The sequence below is a fragment of the Sorex fumeus genome, unplaced genomic scaffold, assembly GCF_029834395.1.
Source record: "Sorex fumeus unplaced genomic scaffold, SorFum_2.1 ptg000098l, whole genome shotgun sequence".
In the NCBI taxonomy this organism is placed as follows: Eukaryota; Metazoa; Chordata; class Mammalia; order Eulipotyphla; family Soricidae; genus Sorex; species Sorex fumeus.
In genome coordinates, this window is record NW_026606155.1 from 73,991,036 (window position 1) to 74,003,098 (window position 12,063).

The 12,063-nt window shown below is 39.2% G+C and overlaps 2 protein-coding genes across 2 annotated transcripts; both read left to right on the forward strand.

The window, feature by feature from the left end:
* The first annotated feature begins 568 nt into the window (after positions 1-568).
* LOC130042009 (olfactory receptor 10G2-like) lies at positions 569-1,546 on the forward strand. The gene has a single exon (XM_056134346.1). It carries the CDS (start codon positions 590-592, stop codon positions 1,544-1,546), a length of 957 nt encoding a protein of 318 aa, XP_055990321.1. The 5' UTR covers positions 569-589.
* Positions 1,547-5,084: 3,538 nt separating this feature from the next.
* LOC130041677 (olfactory receptor 10G2-like) lies at positions 5,085-11,686 on the forward strand. The gene is given in 3 exon segments (XM_056133924.1): positions 5,085-5,772; positions 5,775-6,028; positions 11,642-11,686. Coding segments are annotated over 3 exon segments (966 nt in total). The 5' UTR covers positions 5,085-5,105.
* Positions 11,687-12,063: the final 377 nt, after the last annotated feature.

Consider the following 12,063-nt stretch of genomic DNA (forward strand, 5'->3'; position numbering starts at 1 on the left):
GATAATCTTCTAAAGGAAAATTTCAAATGAGATGATAGCCAAAGTTAACCCTAAAAAATGAATCTGTACTGAAATGACTCACTATACTCCAGAAGTGGGTATAAGGATTGAATGGTTCATGCTCACAGTGAACCAAAGGACAGCAAATCCCAAAATATGCAAGGGCCACCATTCATGGCTCTTGTAGATATCAATTACTAGAAGAGAACAATAAGGAAGACATTGATATATCTAGAAATTGTGGAGTAATGTTTTCTCATTAACGTGCCACCAATGAACTGCCTCTGTGTCTTCTTTAAGGTACAGAACTTTCGTACGAACTTATACTATTATTCAGACACCTTCTGGCTCCTTTATTCCAACACTCCTGTGTGTATCTGACATTGAAAGAGTATTGCAGAGCACCAACAAACTAACAAGCACTTCAGGTTTTATTTAGTTATACAAACCCATATAATTGATAGCAAATGCTTTCTAACTGAAACATAGAAGTCCTGATACTACCATACAATAGCATTGTCTTATTGCCTTTCTCATTGTATTTCCTTTGTCTAACTTCATCCTTCATTTTAGCAGACAACAGACAGATATGGGAAACATCACAAACACTTCCCTGCACACAATGGTGACAGAATTCATTCTCCTGGGCTTATCCCACCCTCCAAATCTGAGGATTATCCTTTTCCTGATCTTCTTCGTCATTTACGTTCTGACTCAACTGGGAAACCTCTTCATTCTGCTCACTGTGTGGACTGATCCAAAGCTCCATGCACGCCCCATGTACATTCTTCTGGGAGTGCTCTCACTACTGGACATGTGCGTGTCCTCAGTTTTTGTTCCTCGACTTGTTTTCAGCTTCACTCCTGCCAGCAAGGTAATCTCCTTTAGTGCTTGTGTGACTCAGCTTTATGCTGCTCATACTCTGGGCAGCACCCAGTGTTTCCTTTTCACTTTGATGGCTTATGACAGGTACCTGGCTATTTGCTGGCCTCTACGTTACCCCATGCTCATGAACAGGAAACTCTGCATCATCCTTGTTGCTGTGGCTTGGGTGGTTGGCTCCATCCATGGGTCTATCCAGACCACACTGACCTTCCGCCTGCCTTTCTGTGGGTCCAATGAGATAGATTGCTTTTTTTGTGACATACCTGCAATTTTGAGACTGGCCTGTGCTGACACATCTATCAATGAACTGGTAGCCTTTGTAGAAATTGGAGCTGTGATTGCCGTTTGTTTCGTGTTAATTCTTCTCTCATATGCAAATATAGTTTATGCCATTCTGAGGATTCAGAATGCTAGTGGAAGACGAAAGGCCTTTTCTACCTGTGGCTCCCACCTGACAGTGGTCACAATTTACTATGTTCCCTGTATTTTCATTTATCTCAGAGCAGGGTCCAAAACTCCCCTGGATGGAGCAGTGTCTGTGTTTTATACTGCAGTCACACCCTTACTGAACCCAATCATCTATACACTCAGGAATCAGGATGTGAAGTCTGCCCTGAAGAGAATAACAGCAGTGCGAAGAAACTCAAGTGAAAATAAGTAACTATAATCCAGGACTATTTTGTCTAACTAATCCAGGATAGTTAAATATTTGGGATAATTCTTTTCAGCTACTGTTACATGTGACTTACTTTCAACAAACCAATGTTAGTTGAGTTGCACTAACTAATTCTACCAGGAAAAGGCTTCTGGTGCAAAAGTTACCCTTAAAAAGTTATCTACATGAGTGGCATAGCATCATGGTGGGAAATTTTTTTTTCTCCCTTCCTCTCTTAATTCCATACTAAGTGAATCAAACTTAAAGAAGAACTCGGTGCCTCAGAATGCTGGAGAGGTCACACAAATGTATGTGAAGATGGAGAGACGGGTGTGAATGTGGGGTACAGAGATGGCAGGGGGCTATCAGTCTAAATAAAGCCCATTGACAGTCTGGAGAAATAGTACAGTGGTTAGGGCACTTGCCTTGCACACATACAATGCTGGTCCTACCCCTGGAACTCCATATGGTCTCTCAAACCCCACCAGGGTAATCCCTGAGTACAAAAATAGGAATAAGCCCTGAACATCACCAAAAACAGTAACATAAGTGTGGTCCAAAAACAATAATATAAAATTTTAATAAACAAAGTCATTGAGTATGGTGACAGAAATTCCAGAGAGCCCCCGTGGCCCAGATGAATCACAAAGTGGGTGAGTTGAAAATCTCTACACTGACAAAAACTATCAACTTATAAGGCAGTAGGGATAGCACATTGAACTACCAATATCCTTCCCACCCCTCTCCAATTACTCTCCAACCCCTTGCAGCATCCTGCAGTCAACAGAAAACCTCAGATTTAGGACCTAACCAACTTGGAGGTAAATCACCAGTGCTGAGAAAATGGACCATGTCTTCCCCAGCATTTCCACAATGACTGACCCCTTTCTTGCCTTGTTCGCTCTCTGACTCAACAGCAGCTTACAATAAAAAAAAAAAAATCACCAATGCACCATCTACTAGAAGAGAAAAAAAAACTAGTTACTAAATTCATCTAAATTACAAGCAAAAGAAAAAAAAGTCATTCAAAGTTGGTAGATTTGGGTTCAGTCCCTGGCCCCACATGATTTCCCTAGCATCTGCCAAGAGTAATCCCGTAATCCCCAAGTACTACCAGATGTTCAAAAAAACCAGGGTGGGGAAGGAGGAGGGGGCAGGGATATTTATGCCATAGTCTATTGAATCCTTTCAGCCATCTCCCTCTTTCAACTCTACCTGGAAACCATGGTTCTAATGATATTTTTTATTGAATATTGTCTCTTAAGTTGTTTTTATTTCTTTACATACCACATATGAGTGATATTATCTGGAATTTGTCTTTCTCTATCTACTTATTTTGCTTAGCACAGTCCTCTCCAATTCAATTCAAGATTTTCTCTTTTCTAGAGGCTAAGTAGTATTTCACTATGTATATATACTACAGCTTTATTAATCACTCATTAATAAATAATTAATTAATAATCACTCAAAAATTTAAAAATCACTCATTAATAAATTACGGCCATTTTGGATTTTTCCAATGGTTTTTCTATGATTTCTTCCACTTACTTTTTGGTTCCATATATAACATCTGAATCTTGAATCCATTTAACCAGCATAAATAGTACTTCAATGAACAAAAATATGCATTTTTTTCAAATTAGTAGTTTTGATTTCTTTGATTAGATATCAAGGAGTGAAACTACTGGATCATATGTTAGTTCTTTTTTAATTATTTGAGAAATCTACATTCTGTTTTCCATAGAGGGAGGCTTTACATTTTACAATTTACATTCCACCATCAGTGAATAATTAATGTTCATCAGTGAATATCAGTGTTCCCGCTGTTTCACATCCCCACCAATAATTACTATTTCTAGACTTTTTAATATAGACTATCCTCACAGATGATTTTTTATTTGTGGTTCTGTGATAATAGTTTATTAAGGTGCCCATAAGCCAATTCTAAATCCACTAAGATGAAATCGTAATTAAATGTAATTGCAAACCAAATAAAATGGTGTTATTTGGGGGTTTGTAACATAGTTTTGTGACTTTTTAAAATAAATTCAGCTCTTTATCAGATGTATGATATGCATAAATTTTCTTCAGTTTGTGGAATATTTTCTTTTAATGTCAGCTTCATTGTATAGAAGCTTTTTGTAGCAACTTCTGCTTTTGTTTCCTTGTTGATGGATTTAATCAATGAAGTCAAAATTATGGACTGATTCTTCTAAGATTGCCTCCATTTAGTTTTTGGTTTCAGGTATAACATCTGAATCTTGAATCCTGAGCACATCTAAGTCTGCTCCTATAAATATTAATTAGGATACAAAACAAAGGTATGGCATTGGGATACAAAAGCGAGTATGGCATTTGTCTTGCACACATGCGGCTGACCCAGGTTTAATCCCTGGCACCCCATAAGGTCCCCCAAGCTCCTCCAGGTGATCCCTGACCTCATAGCCAGTCGAAAGCCCTGAGCACTGCCAGATGTGTGGGTCAAAAATCAAAATTAATTAATCAATTAGTAAACTACTAGGTCAATTGACAAATTCTAATAATCTTTAATACAAAATGGAAAGTATAAATGATGTCTTTGGCTTGTTTGCACAGGGAATAGGCTCCCAGTTGTTGAATTGTGAAACCAACAGTTTTTCTATACTCCTGATTCAAATAATGCCTGAGAAATGTGATTACAGAGTGAGGGCTGTGTAAATCGATTTAGTCAGTCATTTCTACTCAATCACTCCACAAATAGTCAGTGATCAACTTAGAACAGAGTAGGTACTAGAGAAGTAGAGAAAATTATAGACTTAATCTTTGGTCTAAATTGATTTATAGCCAACTAAGGAAAAAGCAGAGAGCATTAAAGCAAGAAGTTCATATTGCACTCTACTGAAATCACCTTTAAGAATATACTTAAATATACTTAATTTTACATTATCAATATGTTAGTTACCATTAACATAATATATTGATAATGTAAAATCTTTCTTCCAAGAGATTCTCTTCAAAAGAAGAACAATAACAATGGAGATAACAGCCAAAGTAAACCCTGAAAATTGAGGCTATGCTGAGGTGACTCAGTATATTCCAGAAGTAGGAGAGATAATGCTCAGAAGGAACCAAAAGACAAAAGACTACAACATTTGCAGGACCACCATTCATGTTCTCGTAGGTCTAGATGGCAGGAGGAGAAAAATAAGGTGATAACAACATTTGATTTGAAGATTGTGGAGTAATGGTTATACAACAAGGTACCACCAAGTGCACCTCCCTGAGTTCTCCTTTTTGAAACACGACCTATCATAAACACTTACACCATTACTAAGTCAATAGCCAGTGCCTTAGATCCCAATTTCCATGTGAAAGAATTGAAAGAAAATTGCAGAGCATCAATAAACTATCACCTGAGAGTATACTTAGTGAAACAAACCCATATCATTGATGACAAATTCTTTCTAACTGAAACATAAAAGTCCTGATACTACCTAGCCTGATCCTAGGACAAAAGTGTATCACTTTTCTCATTGCATTTCCTTTGTCTGACTTCATCCTTTATTTTAGCAGACAACAAACAGATATGGGAAACACCACAAACATTTCCCTGGGCACAATGGTGACAGAATTCATTCTCCTGGGCTTAGCCCACCTTCCAAATCTGAGGATTTTCCTCTTCCTGATCTTCTTCATCATTTATATTCTGACCCAGCTGGGGAACCTCTTCATTCTGCTGGCTGTGCGGGTAGACCCAAAGCTTAATACATGCCCCATGTACATTCTTCTGGGTGTGCTCTCACTACTGGACATGAGCCAGTCCTCAGTTTTTGTACCTCGACTTATTCTCAGCTTCACTCCTGCCAGCAAGGTAATCTCCTTCAGTGGCTGTGTGACTCAGCTTTGTCTTACTCATTCTCTACGCAGTACTCAGTGTTTCCTCTTCACTTTGATGGCCTATGACAGGTACCTGGCTATATGTCAGCCACTGCGCTATCCTATACTCATGAACAGGAGGTTATGCATTATACTTGTCGGTGTGGCTTGGGTGGTTGGCTTCATCCATGGGTCTATCCAGACCACAATGACTTTCCGCCTGCCCTACTGTGGGTCCAATGAGGTTGATCACTATTTTTGTGACATCCCTGCAGTTTTAAAACTGGCCTGTGCTGACATATCTGTCAATGTGCTGGTAGCCACTGTAGAAATTGGATCTGTGATTGCCACATGTTTCATGTTAATTCTACTCTCCTATTGAACATAGTTTATGCCATTCTGAAGATTCAGAATGCCAGTGGGAGACGCAAGGCCTTCTCCACCTGTGGCTCCCACCTCACTGTGGTCACATTCTTCTATGTCCCTGGTATTTACATTTACATAAGGCCTGGCTCCCAAACTACCTTGGATGGAGCAGTGTCTGTGTTTTTTACTGCTGTCACACCATTACTGAACCCAATCATCTATACACTCAGGAATCAAGATGTGAAGTCAGCTCTGAAGAGAATAATAGTTCCAAGAAAGTCAAATGAAAAATAAGTAGCTGTAATAGTCAATTTTAGATACTACTTCCAATGATGTAACAATCATTCATTTCAGCTATGCTGCATGAGGCAAAATTTTCTATTCCCGCAACATAATACCTCTAAAGGACTGCTTCGTAGGAGCAGAAAGGAAAAATCCTATCAAAATATAGAGTAATGATTTTCTCTAAAGCTAAAACTAGAGCTGATTCCTGAACATGTTGGACTTGTTGTGTCAATAAACAATCAAAGGCTAGTGAGACTATATTGAGGAAAACTTTCTATTCTGCAAAGATTAAGCACACCTCTTCCTGCAATTTTATCTTCCTACAACTGTCTACTTAACACCCAACGAAGCATAGTATGTGTTTGGAAAGCAAAACTAAAAGTAATGTATAATGCCTAAAAACCTCAGAAATTTGGAGGAAACACTTCCAGGGCTATTCTTAAATTTTCTGGTCTCCCATAATCCCAGATAGGGAATTGTAGAAACTTCTACCCCAACAGACTGTAGCACTGTAGCACTGTCCTCATGTTGTTCATTGTTTTGCTTGAGCAAGCACCAGTAACATCTCCATTGTGAGACTTGTTGTTACTGTTTTGGCATGTCGAATACACCACGGGGAGCTTGCCAGGCTCTGCAGTGCTGAAGAGAAAATCTCCGTAGCTTGCCAGGCTCTCCGAGAGGGACAAAGGAATCAAACCCAGGTCAGCCACATGCAAGGCAAACGTTCTATCTACTGTGCGATATAGACACAGATATAAAAAGTTCCAATATTGTTTCTTGAACCAAAGAACAAGAAAAAGGGAAGAAGTCTAACAACAACAACAACAACAAACAACAAAAATTTTAGAGATAGAGCCTTCCCTTCTCCAGCCAAGCACCAATAGACAAATTAAAACTGTGATATTGTAGCCAATAAGAAAAGAAGTTGATATCCTAGTCTACTTCCCTGTCAGAGGAAGTAGGTGATATACTCCAATTTCAATCCCTAATCTGGTGGAGCCAGAAGCTGATCATTCATATTCTTCCTGACAGAAGCAAGTGGTGTTCTAGTTTCCCAGGGTCATCTGGGTTCACCAGTGAACTGAGTCTTACCTACCAATAGGAAACAATGAGGTCGGTAGGATAAAATGGTGTGGGGTAGAACAATCAACAGCAGCTTCCTGCTCCCAAGTCCCATTCCACTGAGCCTAACCCAGTCAAGAGCTGAACCTCTACCTCCACCCAGCAACAGTGTAACTGAACAAGGAGAGGCAGGGGAGGGGGATGACAAATTGGCACTCCTGTTCCTGGTGTCATTGAGGCCCAATAGAGAAGTAAGCCTCCACCCAGCACCCAGTCCCAACCAGGATTAGGGTAAGGAGTCCAACTTCTTCCTCTCTCCCTGATGAAAGCCAGAACAGTAAAAGGTTGGTGACCCTCCCAGAGGTTTTGAGGGAATAATTTAATTATTATTTTTTTCTACCCTACCCTCTTTTGTTCAGCACGACCTAACACAAAACTTAATCTGCACATTCACTAGCCCATAGACCCATGAGGGAACAATTTCTTTTAATTTTTTTAAATAGGTTGGGGGTAATGTGTCCAAGGGCTGGAGAATTTGCTTGCTTGTGGTCCTGAGTTCAGTCACCAGCTTCACAAGGCACCCTGATCACCTCTGGCTAAAACTGTAATGACCCTCAGCATTGCTGAGCCTGAGCAGCCCCTCATCATTGGGCGCATGCTCTGACCCTCCAGGTCACACATCTGGGCAGAGTTTCGCAGGCAATGGCTCATGGGAACCCTAAGTTGAAGAGGAAAAGAAGGAAAAATGGAAAACTAGGATCCAGTGTTTCATACTATAGTAGAATCATGATGTCCACACTGTAATCAAAAGTCATGTCTCATGACCAAGAATTAGAAAAATCACTGCATGAATGAAAAGATTCAATTGATGTCAACAACAAGTAATGAATAGTAAGTTTACATTTTTGGACAAGCTCTATAAAATATCAGCTCTAATAGAAATCCTTCGGCAAGCAGTAAATTTGCCTCAAACAAGTAAAAAATAAATAATATGATTAAAACAAAATACTTAACAGGAACTAGGTTAGAACACAGCCTTGCAAGTTTTAAGTCTTAAAGTCAGGACTAATCTCACTGCCACTTAGTCATTCCAGATAAGCCCAAAAGAAGATCTCACCTTGAAGAAGCTGAGATCTCTGGAACCTTCTCAGAATGAGAGCAGGCCAAAACTCTGCCCTGCCAAGAGCCCTATGATAGCTCCAAATTTTACAGTACTGACAGCCCAGTAGGAGCACAGCAAATTAGATGAGAAAGTAGCATGAAGCCACTAAGCTCAATGAGAGAAAATGGTAACACAGAAAGTACAACCAGCACTAAATTCTCAAATAATGGCTTTATTGTGAGTTATATGTTGTAACAAGTAATAGAAATAAATTATTTTGTGCATGCTAAGGGGACAGACTTGGGGTGGGGGAGGTGGGAAAGTGGGGACATTGGTGGAGGGAATATCACGCTGGTGGTGAAATTGATGTTGGAACACTGAGTACCTGAAACAACTGTACTACAAAAAACTTGGTAAATAATGGTGTTTAATAAAATTTTAAAAACAGAAAAAATAAATAAATCCTTAGGTTCAATCCCCAGTCCATATGACCCCCCCCACAACAATAAATAAATAAAATTATAAAATAAAACAAATATGAGAGAACTCACAAATTCACAACTTCAGTAAATTAAACCTTAAAGATTTCTAGGGACCAAAGCAATAGCACACTGGGTAGGGCATTTGCCTTTCATGGCAGTCAACACATAGGCTCAATCCCACGTACTCCACTTGACACCTGAGCCTGCCAGGAGTGATCACTGACTGCAAAGCCAGGAGTAACCCCTGAGCATCAATGAATGTGCCCCCCCACCCGCAAAAAAAAAATCTTACTGTAGTCCCTAAGCGCTGTGGGTGTAGCCATAAACAAGGAAGGAGGGAAGGAAGGAAGGAAGGAAGGAAGGAAGGAAGGAAGGAAGGAAGGAAGGAAGGAAGGAAGGAAGGAAGAAATTTCTAATTGAGCTTACTAAAAAATCTGAAATGATGTAAACACCATGATTTACAAAGTTGTTCCTTATACAATTGTTTCCAGCATTTAGTGTTCCAACACCACCAGTTTGATCTTCCTCCAGGACAAATTTTGAATGTAGAGTCAGGAGTAACCCTTAAAAAACGCAGAGTGGGAGACCCCCCCAATATAAAGTAATCAAAAAATAACAAAAAATAACAGTTAAAATTATACTGGAAGAAGTAATTTTATCATAAATAAATGTTATGATTTTAGGACAGACAATTTTTACTTTATAATGGGGCAGAGATTATGAATGACACTATAAGATTTATCTGAACACTTCTTGGTATTTCTGTTCCTGGTGAACACAATCAACATTCCCTTTCTCTTGAGAAAAGGAAATGGTGAGTCACAAAAGACTGACAACCTTTTGGAAGAAGTTTCTGGGTCTCCCAGTGAGCAAAGAACCTGGAACAATAAGAATGTGTATGAAAGTGTAGGGGAATATAGAATGTGAGTCAAAATGGGATAAGATGAACAATCATGAGCTTGTTCACAGATTTAATTCAAAGATGTACTACAAAACAAAGACATTACTTGTTACCAATCTCCTGTTTTAGGTCTTTTTTTAAAAATATATATATATATACATAAATACAATCAGTTAACAATGATTTTCATGAGGATAATCAATGACAGAACAGTAAATAAAATGTTAAGCTTGAGGGTGGCAAAATAGTGCAAGGGATAAACTGAACTAAAGGACCGAAGGTGTAGTATACCAGGTATGCACTTTCCTAGCACGTGGCCAATCAGGGTTCAATCCCTGGCACCACTAGGGTTCCCATGGCAAGCCAGGGAGTGATCCTTGAGTGTAAAGCCAGGAGTGAGTTCTAAGCACCTCACCCAAAACCAAAAATAAATAAATAAATAAAAACTGAAGCTGTCATAGTCCTCCTTGCATAACTCCTTGATCTTTTCATGCTGACCAAATTTCCACATGTTAATACCAGTACTTCTTTGCCTGAGGGATCTTTCTGGCATCTGAAGCTTGTTTCACCTATGTGTCTATGAACCTGAGGATATATAACCAATGTATGATACATAACTAAGGTAAGAAATCCTCAATGACTGAAAAATTTGGTAGGTAGTAATGAACCAATCAAATGACTCCAATGATGTCATATTTCCAGTATATGACCCTAGAGGATTCATGTGAAAACTTCTTGGTATTTCTGTTATCTCTGTTATTCACACCCTCATGACCTCCTTCTACATTATATCATGGTCCACATGACAGTGATGTTCACTTCTGGAATTAGATCATAAAATAAAAGTGTTATGACCTCCTGGGCATTGCTGGTATCCTCCCTTTACCACCAAAAAGTACCTAATTGAACATAAATTAATTATATGCAATCTAAAAAGAATATGAATTTTCTTAGTCTCATCACAAGAGAAGATGGAAAAATGGAACTGAAAAAAATAATACATTGGCTTGAGCCTTTGCTTTGCATGCAGCAAACCTGGGATCCCCGGGATCCCCAGGATCCCATAGGTCTCTCTGAGCCTTCTGCATTCGTGCCTCCCGCCTGACTATGGTCATACTCTTCTATGTGCCTGGAATTTACATTTACATCAGATCAAGCTCCAAAACTACCAAAATACCTCTGGATAGAGCAGTGTCTGTGTTTTATACTGATGTCACACCATTACCGAACCAAATAAGCTATACACTATGAAATCAGGATGCAAAGTCAACTCTGAAAAAGATAATAGTTCAAAGAATTATAATAGTTCAAGTGAAAAGTAGGTAAGTACAGTCAAAAACTACTTCCACTGATGTTGCTATCATTCTTATCATCTATTGCTGCATGGGGCAAAAATTCAAGAAATCAATTTGTTGCTTGAGCTACACGAAAACTGATTCTACCAAGAAAATTCTTCTAGTGTGATAATAAACCTCGAAAATTTATCAACATGATGGGCCAGAGTGATAGTATAGCGGGTAGGGAATTTGCCTTGCATAAGGCCAACCCAGATTTGATCTCCAGTATCCCATATGGTACTCCAAGCACAACCAGGAGTAATTTCTGAGTGCAGAGCCAGCCCAAAGTCATGGAGTATGGTGACCAGAAATACTACAGAGGCCTACATCAGTGATCCAGGTGAATATCAAAGTAGTCGAGTGGAGAGCCTCCACACTGACAAAAGCTTCAGCATAAAAAAGCAGCAGAGACAGTACTTTGAACTACCAATAACCTTTGCACACCCAAAGCCAAATCCAAAAGATCTGTCTGGTGCCAGAAAACCACCAAGTCTCAGATTCAGGACACAGCCAACAAGTAGCTAAATCACCAGGGCAAGGAATATGAATCGTATCATTTCCAACATGTCCACAACAATGAATGGCACCCTTCATGCCCTTCCCCTCCCCATTCACTCAACAACAGCTCTACCACCATTGCCAGGTATTCTGTCACCTACAGCAGAGAGCAACTATGATGCTGATGTTGCACCACCTACTGAAAGAGAAAAGGAAGGCACTATTGCACAACCTACTGAAATAAGCATTGGATGCTAAATTAACTTAAATTTTAGCAAAAGCAGAACATATTATTTTTTCAGAGTAAAAACTCAATTTATTAATTTATTAATAGGACATGAGAATACACTATGACTGATACCACAAAATATGTTGCATCTAAAGAAATAGCTTTTTACATTGCTTGGCAAAAAATTTCATAACCTGGTATTAATGGATAAATTTCAAGATGTATAAAATTTCTAAATTATGAATCCACTTCCGACACTACCTCCACTACCCAGCCGCCGCCACACTCCAGGATGCTTTCCGGACACATCACAAGACACTAAATACCCATCTTCCGGAATTGTCGTACCATATTTGATAGGGTTCAAATAAGGTAACACCTATGAGGGTGATTAGAGGTCGCCTCA